Source organism: Typopeltis vanoorti, chromosome 2 (assembly GCF_054136105.1).
Source record: "Typopeltis vanoorti isolate ZY-2024b chromosome 2, IOZ_Tvanoo_1.0, whole genome shotgun sequence".
Taxonomy (NCBI): Eukaryota; Metazoa; Arthropoda; class Arachnida; order Uropygi; family Thelyphonidae; genus Typopeltis; species Typopeltis vanoorti.
In genome coordinates, this window is record NC_143550.1 from 38,976,295 (window position 1) to 39,002,024 (window position 25,730).

At 34.1% G+C, this 25,730-nt stretch overlaps 1 protein-coding gene and 1 long non-coding RNA gene across 3 annotated transcripts in view; one reads left to right on the top strand and one right to left on the bottom strand.

Moving 5' to 3' along the window:
• Positions 1-25,730, top strand: part of LOC150108934 (uncharacterized) — a 353,210-nt gene that overhangs the window by 47,356 nt on the left and 280,124 nt on the right. The window lies entirely within an intron of this gene.
• The window catches only part of LOC150108935 (heparan sulfate glucosamine 3-O-sulfotransferase 6-like), a 70,026-nt gene continuing 56,551 nt past the window's right edge, over positions 12,256-25,730 (bottom strand). The window contains exon 2 of the mRNA XM_090404425.1: positions 12,256-16,171. Within this exon, the coding sequence (XP_090260551.1) occupies positions 15,553-16,171 (619 nt within the window). The 3' untranslated portion in view covers positions 12,256-15,552. The remainder of the gene's footprint in view (positions 16,172-25,730) is intronic.

Sequence of the window (25,730 nt, forward strand, 5' to 3'; positions counted from 1 at the left end):
ATAAATACTTGAAGCTTATCATCCCAACATTGAAATGTTAAATTTAATTCAACAATGTTGAAAAAAAAATTAAAATCGGTTTGACAGTGCAACAGATGCATGAATGCAAGAATATTAGTTTATTAAATATCTTACATCAGGGGTTCTCAACCTTTTCCAGTGGCGTACCACTATATTTAATTCAAGATATTAGATGTACCAGTAAGCAAATCTGTTTTCGTACCACCCGTCAGTGGCTCACGTACCACCAGAGGTACGCGTACCATAGGTTGAGAATCCCTGTCTTACATTATCCCATACTAAAGAACTAAAAGGGAAACAGTATTGTGCAAGAGAATGTCAAAACAAGTGCCGATTTAATGGAATTATTTCAAATAATAATGTCTTAGAAGTTTATTAGGAAAATAAACACTATTTCATAATTTAGATGATAAGTAAATATTTATTGTATATTTTTCTTAAATTCGAATACTAGCTAAGTACACCATTCCAGAACTAGTAATACCCAAATACTAGTTATACACATTCCACATCTAGTGATATTTGATTTTAGGATTGATTCATTCAATTCAATACCCTTGGAGAGTAATGGATGGCAATGCTGTAGCCAATGAAATTCTGAGGTTCGGCTATTGCTGTTACCCTCCTGCCATGATCAGAGCTTTAATAGCTCAATAACACCTTATCCCTACACTGTCCTCTACAGATAACGGGGGAAGATAAAAAGCATTCTTGCTTCGCCCCTTTAAGTCAGTCCTTATAAGGACTAGTGATATTTGATAAAGATGGCTGCGAATGTTTCATACAAAAAAAAAGTTCCGATAATTCACATGGCAAACAATCCAATAGATATACGGTAATTATTACAATATTTATTTTTAATTTTAGTGAAAAGTTAATATTGCTAGCAATGTTTACTCATGTAGGAAAGTTAAACACTCCCAGACGAGATATGTTGCCCTAGCAACTGTTAACTGAAAGATTGATTCTTTTTTTTGTTCTGAAAATATTTAAAATATTAAATATGAACTCATAGCTTACTAATCGGTATACTAAGAAGTCTTTAATTGACCATTACGTGGAAGTTAAATATTTATAGTACGTATTGTTCTCCGGGTGCTCTGGATTTTTTCTTTATCAGTAAACTCAGATAATACGGTAGTTATTCTGTACTTCACATAAAGATATGGTATGTTTGGCAAAAGATTTCTGTAAATGATATGACAGTATTTGATCTTACAAAACTGCTCTGAACATCTTAACTTAATAAAGAACACCAGAATGCCAGAAAATAATTCAGTAAAACTTAAATTTACATTCCCAGCACAAACATCATTTACACAAACGTACAGAAATCAAGGAGCTAGCGCATAGCAGTAAGAACAAAAAAAAAAAAAAAAAAAGAGAGAGAGAAGAACTATTTGGGAGGAATAAAAAAAATACTTTGCTCTACCTCGCTAAACCGCATTATCTCCATTTTTCGTTCCCCTCACTGTTCTTTGAACTCGGTAAACGCTGACCTGATTAAAGATCCAAGGTGTGTGTGTGTGTAATCACAGACGTTGAGCAAACAGTAAGGGTGTTTGTCTAACTCTCAGCAGGCAGTGGAAAGAACGAGTAAGAGTATAGAGGAAATAGCGTCCTAGTCCCGGGGCAAAGTTTGCTTGTCATCAGGGAGTATCGTGTGTACTCTGGTAGTGCGAACTGTAAAGAGATCTTCGTCTGTTCTAGTAATCACTGGACACAGCAGAGACGCTAAGTGTTCCCCCGTTTGCAAGAGGTGTAGTCAGCGATCAAGACCACTAGGGGTTGGTGGTCTTTTCTAATTGAGTTGGATAGCGAAGGAAATTAACGGCGAAGTAAAGTCGATTTTGTGCCAAGAGATACGAGTGGCTCGGAGGCAAAAAGGTGCTCCATTTTCTCCCAACAAACGGAGTTGTCTTTACAATGAGCAATGGATGTACTGAAACGAGAAGTTAAACTGTATTAGGGATTATTACCTTGCGAGGAGAAATGATGCTCGAGGCGCCTTAAAAGGCGCGTTAATTGTCAGCCTATTAAATGAAGCTTGTTGAACACAATAAATAAATGCACTTAAAACGTGCTTCTCAGATTCATACTTCTCGTGCCACTGAAGTCACGTGGTCTGTCTTCATTAAGCATTTTTGGTTTCTTGTAATTTTAATTAATTTTTCAACATGAAAACGCACAGTTTCTCCACCAATGTACTGAATATGAAAAATGTGAAAATTCAGTTATATGCAATGCTGGTCTCTCCCTTTATCTTCAAGAACAGAAGGCCATAGGCGATTTTCAAAACACTACTGCAACCATTACAAGGTTTTGTGGGTAATTGTATTCTGTTTTCCTTTCGCACAGAATAATTACAGTTGGAGTAAGGAGATCTAGAGGCTAAGTAACCCTTTTCTTGAGGCATAACTTTTTTTCTAAACTCATTGATGCAGTCTGTGGTTGAAAGGAGAATGTTCCATTGTCGTGTATCCTTTGATTTACTACTCATTGAGTTTTTATGAAAAAAAATCATGAACGTGATGTCTTAATTAGGACAAAAGATGTGATCACAACACTGTCAAAACCAAGGTATTAAGCAAATGGCTGAACATTCTTAAAATACATTTTATCCAAGATTATATTTTAAAAAAATACTTGACGATTTTCTGGACATTGCTTCTTTTTTTATTTTTTATTTTTATTTTTTTTTTTAAATTTTAAGTAATCCTAAATCAAAACTTTGTGATCCTGATCTAGAATTAAATTTTTGACATTCTTTAAATTTGATTTTTAAGGTCAAAACGTTTTGATCTATATCTCTACTTCATTTGAGTACGTTTCAGTGTTAAAACTGATAACTTTCTTATAAAATATAATTAGAATTTTAGTGACTTATGAAGTAAGAAGCATTGCATTTACGCTACTATCCTATTAAATAGTCTTAATATTGCATCTCCTTCTGATCTCGTCCAGGAGCTGTTAAATTTTTATAGAAGCATGCTTTTATACTTGTGTATGCATTACATAAGTTCACGATAATCTTTCTCCTTGTAAAAAAAAATAACGAGCCGAGCTTACTAAGAAAAATGGGACTGACATTTTAGAAAGGATGCATTCTGTAGCTAACATATTTAGAAATTTTCCTTTAAAAGTTTTGTATCGCCGAGATCATCCCTTGTTGTCGCATGAAAAATGTTTCTGCTTAAATTTATTGTGGCTGTGTACTTTATTACCGGTCTTGCTTTTGTTATGGAAAGGTTTATCAGTCAACTTTTATGTTTATTCTCAGACGTTGAAATAAACGCGAATAGAAACTCAATCCATTGCTTGGCTTTGTCGATAATGTTTCTAGATAGAAAACCTTTTAGTTCTCCATCGATTTTAAGGCACTTATTGTGTTCCATCGTGGTATTGTTGACAAGATATCAAGACTTTGAAGAAGAAGAAAAAAGTAGCTTGGAAAAAGCCAGTGTATGTGAAATATATTCTCCCATTTTCTGTTCATCTTGGCTTTTAAAAAATGATCAACTGTAGAATTTAACTCATCAACTGCTTTTCAATGGAATTTCCATTGAATTTATCGATTTAAATGCCATAATTTTGGGTCTTTCAAGATGAAACCTGTTGTAAGAAACAGAGAAAGCAAAGGAAAGAAAGCAGGGAAAGTATGAAACTAGAACCGCTGATTAACTGAAGGAGGAAAAAAAAACACAGTAAACGAAAGATGAAAACACTTAAAAACCTCCAAAGGCAACCTAGAAGTGATGAGTAAAACGTCTCTCCTCCCACACAACTGATGCGGACATCAATCATCAGTAGAAAAATGGAAACGGTTAACTTTTAAAAAAGGAGCCACACACTCGACATATTAACGTGAACCAAAAAAAAGAAGAAAAAAAAATTACACGACCCGCACGAGACCTGTATAGAAGAAACGCTTAGATGGAGCTGGTAAAGAAGTTGTTCTGGAAGTCCGGTTTTGATAACAAGCTACACCAACTTGGCGATGCGCTAAAGAAAGTAAAAATATCAGACAACTCGGAATCGTATAAGAAAGAAGGAAGATAATAGTGAGGGAATGGTTCGGAAAATGGTAGGAAGGAAGTAATAGCGATAGACAGATATACGCACTTGTTATAAAAGTATTTTTAAATAAGTGTATTATTTTAAGTGCATTATTTCATATAAAGTATATTAAAATAAGCGTTTTAAATGTGTCTTAAGTTATTTTAATTGTGGCGATAGAAAAACTTAATTCTGAGAGTATGAAATGTTTTTTTTTTATTATTATTCATATGATATTCGCAATGTGTGTATTGATGCATCTAATCACTAACATTTCAGATTAATAAATGCACATGAATACATACTACAGCTTCGGCGAATAACGAATTAACACCAGGTGATTCAACAAATTATAAAGACTGTACACAATATGGAACTACAATAATAAAAAAAAAAGACTTAATAAACAAACGTACATGCATCTCCTGAGATGTTTTAGACAATGGGAAATATGCACTGAATATTATGTTTCCATTTCTTAATGCATGAGATAATTTTATTACGATTATAGAGACATAGCACGTACGTTCCTGTTTTTACAATTCTAATATAAATAAATTGTAACTCCATTTCTTTAATAAAAGGAAATAGTTTGAACGATTTTCCTAACTTTTGGGTAGTTATCCTTTATCAGCATCAAAATAATCTGAGTTCATTTCTATCGAAAATTCTAAAATACTATACGAGAGTACTAATGCAATCTCGTGTCCCTAACCTCTTAAACATATGGATGAATTAGCATCGTTTTGTAGGACATATTATTTCATTAAACATTAAGCCTTTTAAATAAAGGTGTACTAACTTATTGTTAAAATTTTCTGGATTAAAAGAAAATATAGAAACCATTTTCACTTAATTACTAGATAAATTATATTTATCAAATAATTATTATATTCTTATTTAATCCTTTTATACAAATATAAGTAAAGTTTGCACATGAAATATCTTCACGATTAGGCTACTTGTATAGAGGCTGATAACTTCGCCAATTGGCCTTATCGAGTTCTTCAACCCTCAAAACAGACAAACCAACCACAAAAACAAATGTAATTAACAGATATAATGCACCGGCATCATAATCTTTGGCTGCTTCATCTATAATGCTATTCAGATGTGAGTAATCAAATGTGAAACTGAGTATGCTTACATTCAAATATTTGCATTTGATTTTTTACTAAAATAAAGAGATAAAAGGCTTCAGAAAAAAACGACTAATTTTTACGAAACTTCCATAGTTTTTACATTCGGATTTGAAATAATGCTGGATCTAATATCCACTTTATTTCTACAAATTTGCATTTGATTATTTTTAGGTTTCTAGAAGAAAACTGCGAAGAGATTTTAGAACCCATGGTTTGACTTGAATCGCAAATATTTTAACGTCATTAGATTTACGTATTGTAAGAGGGAAGGATTGATCCATTCAATCCAATACCCTTGGAGGGTAATGGATGGCAATGCTGTAGCCAGTGAAGTTCCAGCTGAGGCTCGGCTATTGCTGTTACCCTCCTGCCATGATCAGAGCTTTAATTGCTCAATACCACCTTATCCTTACACTGTCCTCTACAGATAACGGGGAATATGGAAAGCATTCTTGCTTCGCCCCTTTAAGCCAGTCCTTATAAGGACTATAAGGTATTGTAAGAGAGCGTGGCATGGCATTTTTTTTTTTACTTAAAGACTTCGGTAGTTTGAATGTTGTTCTAATCACTTTGCCGACAGCTGGCTGCATGTGTAAACACAGGTTACTTCGACTGCTTTATACGCAGTGATTTGTCATATCAAGAAAATTGAATTAGTGTCACCATTACTTCATTAAAGTTTTGAATGTATTGGTGGTGTTTCGTCGTGTATTATGCCTTAACTTCTCATGTCTTTTCTCCACTAGGGTTCGTTCGTTTGTGTGCGTCTGCCAATGTTACGAAATAATTATTGCAAATATTAATATGACAAATTGTAGGTCCTAATTTCATTCGTTCCCTTCTCTTCACTGTACGATTGACATATGGTAATATGATTTGATAGATTATCCAACAGGCTAATTAAAACCATAGAGAAAGCTTTCTATCTCCAATCCGTCAGGTCTCATTCAATTAGCAAAGAGTATAATTGTTCCCAGCGAACCATCTAGTTAGAAAGCAGTAACTGTATTACTTAGTGTCATATCTCATCAGAATAGCGAAATTAAGGAAAAGCTCTGATGAATGAGAGTTGTCATTTAGATTTCCGGGAGAGTTGTTAGAATCGAATGTCTTACAAAATCAAAGGGGTATAATGCGAACAACTCAAGTCTTTTAGAGCTTTTTTTTTTACTTAAAGATTAATATTGAGTTCTTACATCTTCGATGTAAAATGGACTTTTACTATCCTAATTCTACGTGTGATTTAAAAATGCTTTATCAATATAATTCCTAAAATTTGAGAATGATTTAATATCCTAAAGACTTTTTAATAAAATAGTTATATTACGAAAACGTTATTCGATTTATAAATAATTTTTTCTTAAACTTACCTGAGGATATAAACTAGTGGGAAATTTATTAAAATTTCACACTAGTTAATTATTAAAATGAATACTTAAGCAAATAGTATGGATCGGAGGTGGAAAAGGATGATAGCTACTGACCATTGTTTTTATTTAAACTATAATTATAATTACAAAAATTAATACCTCGAATTGATATCAGTCATTCTGCCTATTTTCATGCTAATGGCTAAAACTAAAATTTGTATTCTCTATAAACTGTCGATCCAATCCTTTTAATATTAAGCTGGTTATTTTGTCATTGTCTTTCTTTGCTGTGATTTAATGTCTGGTACAGCAATATTGTTTTCCTAATTTTTTTTTTCTATTCGGTAGTATGTTATAAATTTTCCACTGCTTTGTAATTCAGCGAAATTACAACGCAAGATAGTTCATACTATTTAGTGTGGACTATCTTCGATTTAGTTTTTTTTTTTTCTTTAGAAATACATTCGTTCTTCACTATGTAGAAGACCGGATAATATTTTTGTTACATTATTCTTCTTCCATCATGTATTATTTTAACTATCTTCGTAATATCCAGCAGTTTTTATGTAGTAAAATGCATGATAGGAATGTTATACTATAAACTGGCACAACTTTCTTTCCTGTTTGTTTTTCAAGCAACCTCTCTCTCTCTCGGTATAATGGAGCTGTAGTGTTCTTTACTCGCATGCCGAAGAAGCGGGGTTTTTATTTCAACAAAAGAGAACCTACTGAAAAACACTTATGTGGCTCGTGGCATTTAATTACTAGTCAAAATAAAACTATAATTAGCCTCACACGAAGCCAAACAAATGTGATTATTAAAACACTTATCTGCTTCCGTTTAGCATATTGGTTTTCAATAGTTTTAAGTACATCTAGTATTCTTGTTTCTTGAAGAAGTTATCCTTTCTAAGAACGGTAGCAGACTTTTTTTAGTAGGTATCACTGACTCTTTCGTGAAGTCATTAATTTTAGTTTGTTTCATAGTATTTATATTACTTTTTAGTTTCTTTACTACCGTCTCTAGTCCGTTTCCATTCAAACTTGCCAGATGGTCATCTCTCTCTCTCTCTCTCTCTCTTTCTTTCATATTCCCACATGAACACGATAGTCTTTTGTAGACTTTCCGCTCATACATCATCAGTAGTTTTGTTTTATAAAGGATCTCTTCCTTTAGTTTTTTCCATATAAAATTCGCTTTATATCTCTACTATTCTTGTCTTCCATTTTTTTTTTTTTTTTTTACTTCCTGGATCTTTTAGGCCATACTGGCTACATTATTATTCTTTCGCTAGTGATATTCACTTGTGAATTTTCTAGTTGCCAGGATAAATAATATATACAGTAAAATCTCTCGTAACCGGCAATACCAAAACAACTGCACTTTGGGAGGTCTAAATTTAAACCCTAAATTTAAGCCTATGAGATAAGAAAAATGGGTTTGCATTCTGGCAAGATTTGCCGAGCAATGTTCATCTATGTCAGCACATGATGTCACGAAACTTCATTGTATACACAGTGAATTTTTAAAGCTCAGGCAGACATTCTTGTAAGACAATCTTGTAAGCAGGCAGACATTCGAAGTTATGTCGTCACACTAAGAAATTCACAACTTTCATGTGACAATACGTACTGTAATTTTTAAATGCTGCTTAAATTTGATTTTGTGAAATATAAAATTATGTATTGGAAATTTTAAAATATTCGCACGATTTTTTATGTTATTTATTTGTGGCTGGCAGATAGAAAAACACGACCAACGAACTTCGCGTGCTGCAATTTCTACACATGGCATCACAAAACATGAACAGGTAAGTACTCGAAATATATGTTCAGTTATCCGGAATCAGCGAAGTTCCGTTGTTGCCTGTTAAGAAATATTCTACTGTATTCCATTCTTTAGTAGAAAAAGTATCTTCAAGTGTCATCCCCTAGGAGGAGGTTGGCAAACCATGTCACGGAACCTTTTTCTTTCTTTTGATGCTCTGAAACATTTGTGGTAATTCAAGCCAGTCCAGTCCTTAATGTCTTCAAACCACATTCTCCTGGGTCTACCTCTCCCTCTTTTTCCATCCAGTTTCCCTTCTAATATTAATTTCTAAATACCTCTAGTTAGATGTCCAAAATATTTAAGTTTTCGCTTTTTAATTATTTTCATGAATGTTCTTTTCATTTTTACTTTCTTTAAAACATCTTCGTTTTTCATTTTCCCTGTCCACGATATTTCCAACATTCTTCTGATGGTCCACATTTCAAAAGCTTCTAATTTTTTCTCTGCTTCTTTATTTAGAGTCAAAGTTTCACTGTTGTAGAGAAGGCTTGACCAGATATAATAATTTATTAATTTTTTCTTGTCTATATTAATGTCTCTTTCATTAATAATTTCATAATGTCTCTTTCATTAAGTAAAGGCTTTTCTTTTTATCTTTATTCTTCTTTTTATTTCTTTAAGGGAATTTCCTTGGTCTGTAAACATTTGTCCCAAATATACAGAAGACTGAACCCATTCAATTTTCTTTTTGTTAACAGTTATGTTTAGTTTCTTATTTATTGGTTCTTTTGATATAATCATGCACTTTGGTTTCTTTAGGTTAATAATTAGTCCCATGTCTAAGCTTCTGTTGTAAATTTCTGTGACTAAGTTTTGAAGATCATCTTCAGATTCAGCTAATTCAGAAAAAGTATATATTAATATCGAAAAGAGCTACATTTTGCCATAATTTCAGTCACTTTTGATAGGCATCGAATCTACAGGGTAAGTAGAGATATGTCTTTACTTACCTCCCATAAGTCTTCATATAACATGTTCAATAGACTTTAACTTGGAAATCGAGCTAACCAAACATATGCTAAATAGTTTAATGGTTCTCTCTTCAGCTGAGCGCTTTCGTCTACTATGAACTGTTAATTTATGGGCCATGAAGAGTTCCTTATCATCTAGGATTTTGTGAAAAAAAAAAAGAACCACGAACCACTTAGTTTGCAATGATGTTTTGACATAATGTTCTGCTTTACGGCATGTCATATCGCTTAAACCATTACAGGATTTTCTCGAATTGTATTCGCTAGGCATGAAGGGATCCATCTTTGTATGTGTGTGTGTGTGTGTGTGTGTGTGTGTGTGTGTGACACACACGAAGGTATCTTCTCTTGCTCTACGACTTCCCTTCATTCTACTACGACTAGTAGAATGAATTTTGATTTTTAGGCCTGTTTGGTAGGTTTTCACTTGTCATGGGTCTAATTGTTGCTGCAGTTATGTCTGGTATATGGATGCTTTTTTGTATCATTGAAGTTCGTAGTAAGATTTCATGAAGTTATATTTCAGTTTCCAATAAAGCTTTATACAACGTTTGCTTTGAATTGTTTCTGATTTTGCGATTATCCAAATGTAACCAGACTCTGATACTTAGACTCTCAGCATAGCTTATCAGGATAAGATAATAACCTTGAATATTTTGCATTGTCCATATGTAAAAAATAAATAAATAAATAAATAAAAAATTGACATCAATTAAATTAATATATGAACCATTTAAAAATAAAAAAAATCCATTTATACTTTTAGACGTCATAGACAATATGGGCATTGAGCGGCACAACCATATCCACCCCTCACGCCCACACAATTTGTCCGCCTGAGTTGGCCGAGTGGAGAGCATTTTTTCCCAACCTACAGGTAGCTTAGTCGGGATCGACGAATACCTTCGACTGAAAAGACCAGCGTTCGACACCTGAAGGTGCGAAGAACGTTTATAAAATCTCCTTCTGAAGGTGAGTTAGCCAGTCTCATACGGGTGTGTTTCCTTTCTGGAAACATCAGTTTTTCATCCCGACAATCGGCTACGAGAACCCGCACACTGAAGAGACATACACGGTTTTCTCGCTGCTTCAGCCGTAATTGAGCAACAACAATCGAAACCAAAGATATGGATTAGAATCCCATCCCTTGGACATGAGCTTTTGTGAATTTCTTATAGATGGAAGGATTGGCGTTAAGAGGTGTGCATCGTTGTCGTGCTTACCCGGAAGTCTGAAGAGGCGTGAAAAAGTACTCCGTTTGTCCACGATAGTAATTAGTGCTGGTTTACAGATTTTCGTGGGTGGAACTGCCATTAAAAAGAGACATGAAACATGTAATAATCTTTCCTATTCATATTTTAAATTGACTGGACGATCTCATACCGATTAAGCTGGTTTTCTCTCTCACAAAACAAGAACGGGACAGAAGAGCACATCCTGTGTACAGACATTATACACTTGCCTCAGATAGCCTTAGTTGTTTCGGTTTAACTCCATAATTCAGACATTTTAGATATACTGAGTTATACAGTTTTACACCAAACCTGCAATAGCTCGACATATTTTAGCAACGATAGAAAATATCAACTTTGATCAACATCAATCAAGCCAAACTGTGGACACATTGAACTCACGGACAAAGTAATGTAATTATTGCCAAACGAATCTAATGGATATTACGTTGATCCTGTGAGTACCCAAATAAGTAAAGAATGTGGTTTGACAACACCGACAAGTCTGCAAGTGTCGATGTGCACTAATACACAGTCGCAGTTCAAAGCAGTGGTAAGTTTAGAAACGTGGTTCGTTTAAGCAGTTTTTTTTTAATGAATTCCTTTTTAACTGCGTCATTTAAGTCTCGTATTAATTAAAAAAAAGTTTAAATTAGCAAAAAAGTGCTTTTTAAACGAATTTCTCTGGTTTGAACATTTATTAACCTGCTAAATATAAATTCATGAAGAGAACCCTTTGGTGTTCTCTTTTAAATTCTATATTTTCAAAGTAATTTGACGGCTTGTATATACACTTGTGCTTGCTACTGACTACGTTTCCATTGCCGTCCTCATGCTGGGAGAAAACATTTTCCTCTTTCGTCTTCAAAAATCGATTTATAACAATACTCAAAATCTTCAGTTGCTAATTTGCAATGCTTCGGTATCTTGTTCCTACTGATTACCAATGTCTGTTCTAAGCCATATTCTGAACAAGTTGAACCTCATTAATGTGCTTGTTTTTTTTCAGCTAAATATTTTCAAGTTCTTTGTCCTTTTTATTCTAAAATAAGAGAAAATCTTAAATGGCTTGTCCGTTTCATATATATCTTCTTCAATATTTACATTGTACTTATCGAAGCTTTTACTTTCATAATTATTATTATTCTGGTTTTAAAACTAAGCCCAGTTTATGAATACATAATATCGGTGCTAATATCGCAACTGAATGTCATACACGTTTAATTTAAATGCAAAATTTAAATCAATTTACTAACATGATCTGAAGGATTATTTCTCAAGTCAACTTATGTAGGTCGAACACTTAATAGCTCATAATATTTGGTGGAAAAATCGAACCTGAGTTTAATCTTAATTGCAGAACTAAATATTCGTTTTCGAGATTATGCTTCCCCACTTTTTTTTCTACCAAAAATTATGCTCTGCCAAAAGCTCTAACTACCTTAAAGCTGAGAAATACCATACATAAATTACACAGACATAAATGAACTTTAGACACATATTACCAAACAGTATTTATTACGACAATTGTCTTTTCTTCTTTACATAAGTTTCCCGGTTTCTTCTTTCCCTCCCTTCCCCCCCCCCATCATGGAAGTCATGCTGAAGATTAAAGCTACTGATCATAAAAATCTTAACCTCATATAAACATCCTTGTAAACAACAACATGATATGGTATCGAAGAAATTGGAGTAAGAACTTCTTTTAGTTTTCCTTCAAAGGTGAATGATGTCAGAGGTAGTAACATACACATGCAAAGAGGTCATACAGGTAGAAAGATACACGGATGGAATCTCTGTTTCTATGGTAACCTCACTTGAACTAAACGAAGTCCAGTTACTGGAGAGTCGGCTAATATCTACTGAAGTTTGTCAACATGAGGAAGGAGAGTGGAGTCAGCAATTACAAGGATGGAGTGAATACTTCAGTAATAGAAAGCCAGCATAAACTTAAGGCAGTGTTAATAATTCGAAGCAGTTCCTTCAACTGGTATAGTTTTGTATAAAGCGATTACTTTGAGTGAAATTTCATTGGCATTTAGTAACGCAGCGATAATGTTTGTGAGAAAACTTAACAGTAACAACTTTTAAACAGTCTATACTAAATATCACTTTAACAAGCAAATAACGTATTAGGAAGAGGAAACTCATGGCTGCTGATTTCTTTCTTTTTTCGAATAAAGAATAACTGATTCTTTATTCTTACTCAAGGAGATTATACTTTTATTCCATTGAGCTTATAAATCTATGCGCGATGTAATGTCGCAGTTGGTTACTTTGTTTTCAATGATTTTTCTTTTGATAATTTAATTCGAGAATGGCAAGGTCTGCAGAAGAACAGTCCCTCTACTTAGTGAGTTGAATCTTATAGGTGATATTTCACCTATTAGAGAACTTTTTTTTCAGCTGATTTTAGAGTATCTTTGGAAGCAACATGGATTTTAATCCCACAAATTAACACAATCGACCATAGAACACATACGAGTGTATACAAATATTAGTTAGTTGGGCAGTGCATTACCCAAGATTTGAGTGCTCTCATTTAGCATGCTATGGTAATACACTCAATTTCGGCGATGGTGAGAGGTGGAGACCAACTGCTTACTGATTCAAAAAAAAAAAAAGCTTCTAGATGTGCCTTTGGAGAATGAAACGGTGTTAGAGAATGTGCACTAATTGGTTTATATACTCGTAAATAATATTTTATATTATTTACGAGTATTTTTCTTATCCGTGTCTTTAATTAAATTACAATTTACCATAGTATACTGTTTTTTCTTCTTCTTGGTTCAGGTCTTTGAACGGCAGTTAATTTCTTTTGTTTTTTTAACAAATATCAAAACTAAATCGGGAAATTCCAATGCCAAAATCATTAAATTCTTTTAAAAGTCAGTTATTCCGAAGTCTTGGACTGAATAATTCAATATTAATACAAAAAATTAGCATCATTTTGCGTATGTTGTCATGCCGAGCTGCCCGTTTCCAGGATAAAATACAGCTAACCCAAAATTGTGTAAATAATCTCTCTTCAGGAAAATATGTCATTTTGGAGAAAATTGCAATCTATGATAGAAGTTTCCATTCTGGAGTAGGTAAGATCGGAGGCCCTTCAGTATGACAGAAAAGACTGTCTTCTAGATCATCACTGTATACTATTGTATCCTTTTCTGTGCTGCGTCTCCATAGTTGCACGATTTGTCCTTTGGTTGGAAGTATCTGGGTTCAAGTCCCTTCCATGACACGAAGACCTTTTATATACGACTATTTAACTGGAATTAGCCGGTCTAACAGCTGTAGAAAGTTTTTTTTTGTGCTGGAAACTCAGCTTTTTCATCTGTAAAGCGGACAAATCGACCTGAGAACTCACACGTCTTCTTACAGCTTCATTTTTTAGAATAGAGCTCGCAGATTTCATTAACTCCGTAGATGAGATTGTCATAAACTTGCCAATACAAAATCTATTTCCCCATTCTCAGAATAAGAACTGGAATTCGGGTAATACTGACATGTAATATCAACATTCCTGTCAACAGAAATAAATTTTTTATGATCAGCCCTATTCCAAATCACGATTGTAAAATTAGTCTAATTTCTATTTTAAAATTCTGTCATCTCAAAAAGAACTTAAGACATGCTTACATTTGTTATGATTAAGCAGACTTAGGGATAAGGAAATGCGTAGTTAATTATTGGATTTTAAAGATATCAGGATAGTTCTATTTAATTCTTTACAATGATAGTCATAATTCAAATGGTTATGACTTTTATGACTATCTTGGAGACAAAAATGCTTTTACCAGCTTAAGGTGTGATACTAACGAAGCAAATATTGCATTTCATAAATCATAATTAGTAAAAATAATATATGACATAAGTCCATCTATTTAAATCATGAAAATGACTTTAATACGATGAACAAAAATATCCTGTGAATGTGCTATAAAAAACCAAATTAGTCAATTTGGTATTATCTCCCTTGTAAATTTATGAGACTCCTGATATTAGTTTGTAGACACGATTAAAATGTGTTTTAGTTCATAAAACAGTCCCCAGTTAATGACCTGAGGTTGGTACTTCACTACTACATTGTAGTTTATTTCGTATGGATACTAATATATTCATTTTGTGGATAGAACATTAGCAGGAGACTGTAATTTACGGGGGAAAATCTCATAAAATCATTAAAAATTATCATGAATGTTTTACCATCTAGAACCATATGACTTTGGCATCTTTCCCATCTGTTTAATACAGTTGTTTTCATCTATCGTGCACTGGCCAATATGGGCGTTACTGTTACTGCAAATATCTTTGCATGAGCAATTATTATTATCCAACTTTAGAATTCAATAGACTGTTATCAATCATAGAAGTTGATCTCATTGAGATAGATCATGATTTCTATTGGATACTTATGATATAGGAATTTAACTTCAAGATGAGTGCTCGGATATCGAAAATGTCCCCTCTATAGCGTGACATATCTTTCGGGAATAAAAAAAAAAAAAAGATCATTGACATAACGGTCAATCAATGGAAACAGAATTCTTAGGGCAACATATGCCCAGTAAGAAAAGTGAGATTGTAAAAAACATATCCGAAAGAAAACGATTGTATTTATATATTCTTTGAGCAGAATTTAAACCCCCAAATCATTCGATTAATTATTAACATTAAACCGAATATTTTCCTCTTCAAAAGCTCCTTAAGACCATGACACACCACCTTAAATTTATGCCGACTTCGCTTCCTATTGCATGATATTTGCGCATCATACAATGGAGCAACAAAAGAAAATTTGTACCACGTTGGAAAGGGAGAAAGAGGATGGGGAACGGATGCGACACGGAATGCCCTGTAAGAAAGTTGGCTGTTTGCATATTTATCTTGGTGGATTTATTTCCCACACCTATCTAGGAACGACATGTCTCAGGGCCAACCAAAGTCTCGCCCCACCATCTTGTAGAATTTCACATTAAACGGCCTATAGAAATCCCTTAGTCTCTGGATGGTTGCCAGGGATATGTCGGGGTGAGTTCTACCTTTGGTTTTACCCAAGCAGTGAGGATTGCCACTCCCTTCCGATTTCTTGAGACACGGAAACCCTTTGGTTTCATTAAAATAAAAATGTTTTTCGGAAATCACCTGCTTCAACCCTAGAAAGTCTTGGACGCGACCCATCTCACCAGCCGGGTCGTGGATGAGGGTTTCGCCGCTTACGAAGTAGATTTGTTCTAAGGAGAAGTACCGTAACCACCACTCAAGGAAACGAGCGTACACTCCAATCCTTATTGCACTCCAGGAAGTGTCCACCAATCCTGTTGACGAATTGAGAAACGCCATGTCCTCGAAAGACGGAGTATCACGACGCTTGCTTGTCGATTGTGTGTAGTCCGATATGGCTCTTGTGACGGGATCGCGGACCACCACTAAAAGCCTCACGATTGCAGACATGGAGTGGATTCTTGGAGGGACTTCTTTGGTTATAAAATAACTCGGCGTCTTCTCCATCGTTATTTGGCCTTCCAAGCTGGTCGGCATTTGTTGCCTGCAAAAGAGAAACTAAATAGAGTATACAAGAGCAAAAGCTGTAATGAATGCAACACATATTAAAGATTAGTATAGATAGTTATTGAACATAATATGAAATTATATGCAATATTATTAGTTTGTAGATGTATAACCACTAAGACAGAATCTATTAAGTATCCATGCATTTTTTTTCTATTTATCAATGTATTAGATGTTTTGCTAGTGAATTATGTCTGTGACTTGTATGTGCTTTTCTGCTCAGTATGACACCTTATAGTATGAAAAAAAAAAAACTCGCTTTTCCCGGGGAAAACCTTTTATCACTCACGAAACCAACCAACTTATCTTCAGTTTTAGTTTTATATTACATTTTATTGCTGCTGCCTTTTCTAGAGGGGAAAAATTATCAGGATAGTAGTTTTCATTTTATTATTAAAAAAATTAGACAGTAACTAACCATTCGTCATATTTTTTGTAGCCGAGCTACCAAATCATATAAATTAAAAAAAAATTTCATAGTCCAAGGAAAGCACGTTTTCCTTGGACTATGAAATCCAAGCATTACAAATTTAGAATTTGTAATGCTTGGATTGAAAATGACAGGAATTTTGACCTGCAAATTTTAGCTCCCCCCCCCCCCCAAAAAAAAAAAAAAAAAAACCAGGGAAACTAGCCAGAGAACATGTTACTAGACATACATTGGCTTCGTAGTTTAGTTAGTTCGGTTATAATTATAACCCAACCGACTAATTGTAAGGATGCGAGGAACACTTACAAGGTCTTCTAGATTGTAAATGAATTAATGGCATGAATCTGAAACCTGCTGAATTACACCTTTCGAAGAGATCTTTTTGCGGTGAGGGGATATGTAATTAATTGACAAGTCTGGGAACAACTCATCTATTAACATATAGGGAGAAAGACAATTATCTATTTGCTTCTCCGAGTATTTTTCATTCTAGCATCTCAAAAAAAATCTAATATAACATTTGCAGAATCAATACAGTTTTTATTACCGTGTAGTACTGTATCTCTAGAACGAAAATAACCATAAACATTCATATCTGTTAGGATATGCTAATGATATCCGATATCATTAACATATCCTAATGATAAGGACATGTTTATAATATAACCAGTGTAGAGAATAGAAGGATTGGCTGTTTGGCATTTCGTTCGAAGCAAATACCCTGTAGACAGCAGATTAATTGTACATATGTATGTGCAGTATAATTGTATATATAACTAAGTACAGTATTGCTTAAGATTTGTATTTAGGGATCTTAAACTTAACTGAAAAATATTCTGAAACTGATGAAAGCAAAATATCTTTTGCGTTCAGATTTTTCGAGTGTTTCTAATACTCCATCTTCCTTACATCAAAGTTCCTTTGTTCTTGAAGAAGGATTTGCCAAGGGATTATAGCTGGCAGTCTATACAGAAAGGTTTATAATCCTTCGTAGTTCAAAATATTGAGACTAATGCATCATCAAACCATGCTTCGTTAACGAAGTGTAACTATCACTCTCTTGCGTAAATTCCATGCGAATGAGAGCTCTCTCAGTTGTATAATGCAGCGGGACTTGCCTGTTAGAAACTTGGAGGCTGTCAGTGAACCTTTGCAGGTGTTATTAATTTTCTATGCTATAAATTAGTTGAGCAACAACACTCACGAAGTGCTTCTATTTGCAGGCCTGTTTACATGCAAAATTTTGGAACTTGATAAACCACGTGATGAAATTTTCTAAAGGGGAACAATAGGAAGACAGAATGAATGGTAATAACAATGAAAAGTTTTATTCAAAGGGGAAAAAAACGTAGAAAGAGATAACTATTGTTATATCAGAATTAAAAATGTCAGTTATTATTATATTTTTTTATTTATTTTTTAAATTTTATTGTTGCAAGGATGTTAATTTTTCCTGTTAGGATTTTTATTGGCTCATTTCACTGACTCATTGAATTATTCGCATTATATTTGGATATTATTATTATTTGCAGTTTTATTAAGGGATGGCCATCCTTTATATACATGTATTAAAAAAACTCACTATTTGAATGAGTCCCTGCTTCTGAAATTACTACTGGTTGATTTTCATTCTTTATTTCAAAGAATGGCTTTGGAAGAATTCCCCTTTTTTCCTTAGAAGAAATTATATGCAATAAAATGATCCTTAGTGGTAAGATTTTCTTTGGCAGAACAACGCCGTGAAAGTGCAGACGTGTACTTAATGGCTACATTTATTACCAGAACAACAGTAAAACACTAATCGATTTTTGGAGCCAGATATGAGAAATTCCTTCGCCTCCTGAAAATCAATACACGATGCGTCTCTTACGGCTACCACTGTGTGAATATTTTATCGTCCGATATGTGTCTCCTGTGATCTTTCTATTATTTTCTCGACCATAATGTCACGACCACCCCTTACTGTGTGGTTGCTGCCGAACAAAGAACAAAATCTATTGTAAGTCCACTCCTCCTATTCACGTCAAATAGATGTCGGATTCACTTGTTTGTTGAATCAATGACGTCATCACTTTGCGTATTTATTTTCATGCTTGAGAGTTATTTGTTACCCTAACTTCATCGTGCTCAAATCACTGTTGGCTAATTGCATAGCTATTTCCCAGCATTCCCGTAGGCTAATTGATTATTGGACGTCCATAATGGCAGTGTTGTAGTTGTTTTTTTTTACAATCATCGACTTTAAGAAGGTCAAACAGACATAAAAAGGTTATTTTTTGGTTATATTGCATTGTAGATAAAGAGCCTTTATGCGAAGTAATTTCTGATTTACTTCATGAATCACAAATGCAAACAATACACAGAAATCACTAATTTGATGTCTGATGTCCTTATAAGGACTAGCTTAAAGGGGCGAAGCAAGAATGCTTTTCATCTTCCCCGTTATCTGTAGAGGACAGTGTGGGGATAAGGTGTTATTGAGCTATTAAAGCTCCGATCATGGCAAGAGGGTAACAGCAATAGCCGAGCCTCAGTTAGAACTTCATTGGCTACAGCATTGCCATCCATTACCCTCCAAGAGAAATAGGCTCTCCTTAGAATTTCAATGAGATATATATAAAAAAAATTAATTTTTTGTACCATATTTTATTTTAAAAGTAATTTATTTTTTAAAACAAAAATGAACTTATATATTTAAATTTAAATATTTAAAAACAAAATGCACTCAATTAGATTACTGCATAGATTGCTATTGTAATAAAATTCAAAGCATATAGTTATATATGCATGCACGACACAAATACAAGGCCAATCATTGAAAATGTAACGAATAAGAATTCAGAAATTAATAATTTGATAAATTTCATCAAACATTTTTCTTAGTTTTTCACTATCTGATTTAAAATTTGGTGTATTTGGTCTACTTAGCATTTCGATGAAATATACAAGTAATTTGAGATAATGTTTTATGAAAATATTTTACTTTCAGAGTTACTCTTTTTTATATAGAATTTTATTCAAGTTTCATAAATTTAAATTGGAACTAGTCAAACTTTTTTCCTTAATACTTTCTAAAAATATCTTGTAGTAAAATTGATTTTCAATACATTAAAAGGAATTATTTTTAAATCTCTAACATTCCTCGATAAGTGCTTTTTCAAAATTCCTATAAATCAACTCGATCTTCTAGCTGCTTACAAAGATTAACACGACTAGGAATTCGTCCAGTAGCTTTGATCTTCTCTTTGAAAGCTTTCCGATCCACCAAAATTCATGACATCATACATTATATTTGACGTCATATCTCATACATCAAAACCAATTAAAAAGGACAGGTCGTGATGTGCCTAAATAATGTCGCTCGGTTTAGTCAAAAGAATGAAGGAATGCTCTCAAGAGCAAGGACAAGGTCATTCGACTAGGTTTAGCTTAGAAATATTTCATTTTTTATCTGAACATTTAACTTGTTTCTTTATTGTTGTTAACAAGAAAGAATGGGCCTGATCTCTTTCAAAATTAGAAATCTTAATGGAGTCCATTTTTGAAAGAAAATTTACTAGATTTGAACTATTAAATAAACCAATGGGATTAAATTTTGATGGGGATTGAGATATATGGGAAAACTCCAAGGTTCAAAACTATCATGATGTCACACACATTTCAAAAAAATACTTTGTTTTGAAGGTGTTTTGACATGTTCTAAAATACGCTTTGCCTCCTCTTCAGACTTCTAGAACAAGAAAAGCTTTTCGGATTTAAAGTCCAATTTCATTAGGGGGAGGGAGGAAAACTATACTATATTAAAGAACAAGTTATGTTTTTATCTGAAGATTCGGTTGTCATGTGAATCACAGTGACATTGGCAGCCTTAACTTGGCTTGTTTAACTCACCTAAGGGACTGGGAAATCGAATCCCGAGAATGAGAAATGTTAGGAAGTATTTCATCCAATACTGTGTTATTTAGCCTGCAATCTTTGAGTTAGATTTTTTTTTCAGTGAACACTAAATTCAAAAATGTGAAAGTAGTGCCGATTTTGAGTTCTACTAATATCAAAGTAACAAATAACGATGAATTGAGCTCCAACAATTCAACATCAAATCATGACGATTAAAGCATACAGTTTTATTTAGTTCTTATAATATAATAAGGACTGGCTTAAAGGGGCGAGCAAGAATGCTTTTCATCTTCCCCGTTATCTGTATCTGTAGAGGACAGTGTATGGATAAGGTGTTATTGAGCTATTAAAGCTCTGATCATGTTAGGAGGGCAACAGCAATAGCCGAATCTCAGAACTTCATTGGCGATGTGTAAGTAAAGCCAACTCTAAAAATTCGGACGATCCCTAGGCCACTCAATCGTGGGCGAAAGACCGTCCATCTCAGCGGTGACTCCACTCAGCGATGGCCTTCCACCCACACACCACCACCGAGCAGAACCGCTCATATTCCGAAGAAAATCATTCACCGACAAAGCCCCTCAGCGGGCCGTACCGGAGAACACCTTCCCCGGAGACTCAAATTGCTCCCTTAAGGCAAAAACCTTAAGAGAGCGAACTCAAAACTCTCGAATCTCTGCGTCCCAGCAACAGCCGAGCCTCAGTTAGAACTTCATTGCCATCCATTACCCTTCAAGGGTACACAGTTTTATTTAGTTCTTATAAGAACTGGGCGATGGACTGAGTCCTTGACTCTTTATCCCATCATCTGAATGAAGTATATCTGTGTGGATGGGGTGTTATTGAGCTAAAAAGCTCTAGTCATGGCTGTGTAACGGCAATAGCCGAGCCTCAGTTAAAACTTCATTGGCTACAGGACTGCCATTTGTTACCCTGGAAGTCCTGATTAGTAAGTAAAGGGTAAAATCTCAAAAAATCGGACGATCTCTAGGCCACTCCATAGTGGGCGAAAGACCGTCCATATCTCAGCGTTGGTTCCACTCAGTGACGGGCTCCCCGACCACTGAGCAGAACCGCTCACATCCGAGGAAAATAATTCACCGACAAAGCCCCTCAGCGGGCCGTGCCGGAGAACACCCTCCCCGGAGACTCAAAGTGCTCCCTTAAGGCAAAAACCTTTTTGCCTTAAGGGAGGGTTGTTGAGAAAGTCCTAAAAAGGACTTTCTCAACAATCAGATCCAAACCACAGTTTTATTTCTAATAGTTCTAATAAGAACTGGGCGATGGACTGAGTCCTTGACTCTTTATCCCGTCATCTGAATGAAGAAAATCTGTGTGGATGGGGTGTTATGAGCTAAACGCTCTAGTCATGGCTGGGTAACGGCAATAGCCGACCCTCAGTTAAAGCTTCATTGGCTACAGCATTGCTATCCGCTACCCTGGAAGTCCTAAAAAGGACTCATAAGTCTCACTCTTGAAATCCGCCTCCTCCCTCTGATACCACAGTTTTATTTCAAACTCTTCTCATTTTATAAATATATATATAATATAAAATAAGAGGATTCATAAGATTTTTTTCAAAATTTATCAGAAAAAATTTAAAAAGTAAAAATAATTAATAATATAATAGAAAATATTATAGATCCAATCATGTTTTATAGCCAAATAGGGAAATAAACTTAATTTCGAAAATTTACCAGAGGGCGTTTGAGAATATAGCCATCAGCATCGGAAGTTGCCTTGATTGTATGCCGAAGCTACACATTCTAAGTTTTCTGGTGAATTCTTGAAAATTTTAAGATTTCGTCTATATTTAGCTATAAAATGTGGCTGGATCTATAATATCCTCCACTTTAATATCTTACTTTTGGCAAAATTATAATCTTTAAGCTTTTTTTCTTGATTAATTTTAGAAACTGTGATTAAAAAAGTCTGACGTCATAAAACAATATAGCATATGGGATTAAAAAAGCTTATCTACTTCAAACTCAAATCAGAATTTACCAGATGTCTTTCTTCATTTGATCTCTCGCCAACTAGTACGTAAAAAAACCAAGACTGAGAGGCCTGTAAGATTAGCCTTAATTTTCATCTTCTTTATTGTGAAACATTCATTTGCTCTGCGCTTGGTTTAATCAGATACCACTAATAGTAGGGCACGTGATTTCATTCACCCTGAAGTTCTTTCTTCACGTATTCTATTTGTGACGATCTTCTTTTAGTATCCTTAGTGGCACTACCATTGTTGCCATTACATTAAACGATGGCACGTTCTGATTAAAGTTCGTGCCAATTCAAGCAAAGTACGGTTATTGTTGGTGGTTTGCTTATCGTATTGGGACAACAAATAAAGTCCGTGCTTTTATTTTTTTATTTAATCTCGAGCGAAAAATTTATTTAACTGTGGGGTATTTTTTTTTTGAACTTAACAATGTTTTATGAAAGGTACTTTTATGTCTGTACTATTAATCATTTTAAAAATGAGCTAATTTTCCACTTTATTAAAATTTTTTATTAGTATGATACAACTCAGTGAGTATTATCGACAAAAGAGGGCGCCAGAAGTTATTTTATTTATTTTTAATAACACGATGACTTTACAGGCATTAAAAGGACTCTTATGTTATAGTAAAAAAATGTGAAACATTCAATAAACGAATAAAATGATGAATAAAAACATAGTGTTATTGTATATAAGACAATATGCAACTCTTATGTAAATGAAACTCTTTTGATAGATATTTCCCCTCCTCAAAAATCATATATGGGCAACAGATTAGACAAGATGTCTGATACAATTCAATCAAAATTCATACAGTCATTCAAGAGATGAAATACGCTACAGACGGACGAGATCTATTCACATAAAAGCTCTCTTCGTGGATAACGACGTATTTTTATAAATTTCAGAGCGCATAGTTGATCCCAAAAATATGGCTTATTTATTTATAACAATATAGCACAAAATATGGTGACATTTTGTGGTATATTATATAGTGATTCTTATCTTATATTTCCATCTTATATGTCACTTCTGACTGAATCAATCCACCTAAATCTTGCTTCTCCTTTGCATCTTTTTCCTGCTATCAAAGACGTTTGGCTCATCCTATCTCACTCATTCAGTTTAAGATGTAAGACCATACGATAAGAGATTAGCTCTATTCACACATTCCTGAATGCTAACATTTTCATGTTCCTTCCTAATATCTTCATTTTTAGTATGACACAGTCATTGATAACATATTGACTCTGCTTTTTTTTCCCCTCAGGACTCTTATATTTGTGGACTCCAGTCTTTGAACTCATTTATTTCTAACCCAACTCAGAGATCGTTAAGTTTGAATTGGTTCGAATATTGTCTTGTATACCTACTTGGATACTTTGACAAATTTGTCTTATTCCATATATATTTGGCTTCCTAATTTGCCTTCTTCAATAAAAGTTGTGCCTAAATTACTGAAATATTTTACTTGTTCTGTAGGTTTCCTACCTATTCGAAATACAGATGCCGTTTTCAATGTCTGCTTATTTTCACAGATTCTGTCTTTGATGGTTGATTTTCATATTAACATGTTACAGCAAATCCTGCAGAGTTGTATTGGATTTATTTTAAAGTAAAACATCTGCATAAAGAGCTGAGATTAACAACTTCCGTTTTGATGTCAGCCTAATGCCACACGCCATCGTAATGTAATCCATACAGATAGATAATGCATATCTTTGTATTACACCTGACTTTATATCAAATCATCTTTCTGTACCTTCTTAAATTCTCATTGCGTAGCAACTAAGATGTAAAAATACGTGTTATTTAATATAATGTTCCGTTTAAATCATATAACTGTAGCCTTTTGAACAGCTTGTCTCTTGGCACTTTCTATAACTTTTCTAGATCTGACAAACTTAAATACAGATCCTTGTTATATTCTCAACTATTGTCACGCGAAAATCTGATCGTGGCAATCTGTGCGGTATGCATCAGCTTGTTCAAGTTTCCTTTCCACAATTTTTTTTAGCCCAAGGTTTCCCAAACTTTTTCTTCCGTGGCCCGGTTATTTTAATACTTCATCTTCGTGATCCACTAAAATTTTTATGGCCAATAGGTAAAATAAAACAGTTCTCGTAGCCTGGCCATTAGTTGAGCTACTTTACCGCAAACAGAGAGACCGTGAAATAGCGACGCGGACGGAGCGCGTTTTTCGTCTCTATTAATTAAATTATTTAGTCATTAGTCCCGATTAAACGCTATTTATTTGTATTTTAGAATTTTGTGAAAAAAAAAATAAACTCAAAAACGAAACACCTAGGTTTTCGAGAGTTTTTTAGGCGATCCGGCATTTAGCTCACGTGACCCAGTGCCGGGTCGTGACCCACCATTTGGGAAACGCTGTTTTCGCCTAGGAAAATTCGTCTGTAATTCTCGCATTGTTTTATTTCCCCTTTTATAGATGGGAACTATGAGATCCAGAATTTGACCATCTGACCAGATATTCCGAGTGCATTTATTACCAATATTTTGGTCGAATATCACTACCTCTGTCTGTCCACATAACAATTTTTTTACTACACGGACAATCGTTAACACAACAGTCTCTTCCTCCTTTAGTGCTTTTATCATCATATTCCCAAAAAGATAGAACTGAATTGGACCTTAAGGGGGGGAATGTGGTACACAAGTAATGTTTTTTGACAAAAAAAAATCCATTTTATTTGAAACATGTAAAGGACGCATATTCTTAAAGTTTCCTACTATTCAGATAAAGAAAAAGCAAAAAGATATGCAAATAGAGAAGGCGTCTTAGGTTATTCGGAAGAATGATGAAAACGCAACATCCTGAAGACTTATGCCCAGATATTTTTCCGAACAGACCGAGCCACTTTTTTGGTATTGATTACCTTGTAGAATCTGCAGTCGATATCCAGAATTTATCTTCTCTATTGATAATTTTCTTCTAAATGCTTAGTTATCATGAATTTATTCCTCCGCGCGTTAGATGATCTTCAATAAGCTTAGCTATTTCTTCGAACAAGAAATATTTTCAAGTATATTTTTGTTCGAGGTCAGAGTTAATCTTGAAAACGTTGGACATTGCCATGTACTAATAAGATTTTCATCGGGTTTTAAAATTTCCAGGAATTTAAAAATTTGAAATGCTTCCGAGCTCAGCCGACAATGATTATAATAAATTTTATGACTGTATAAAGT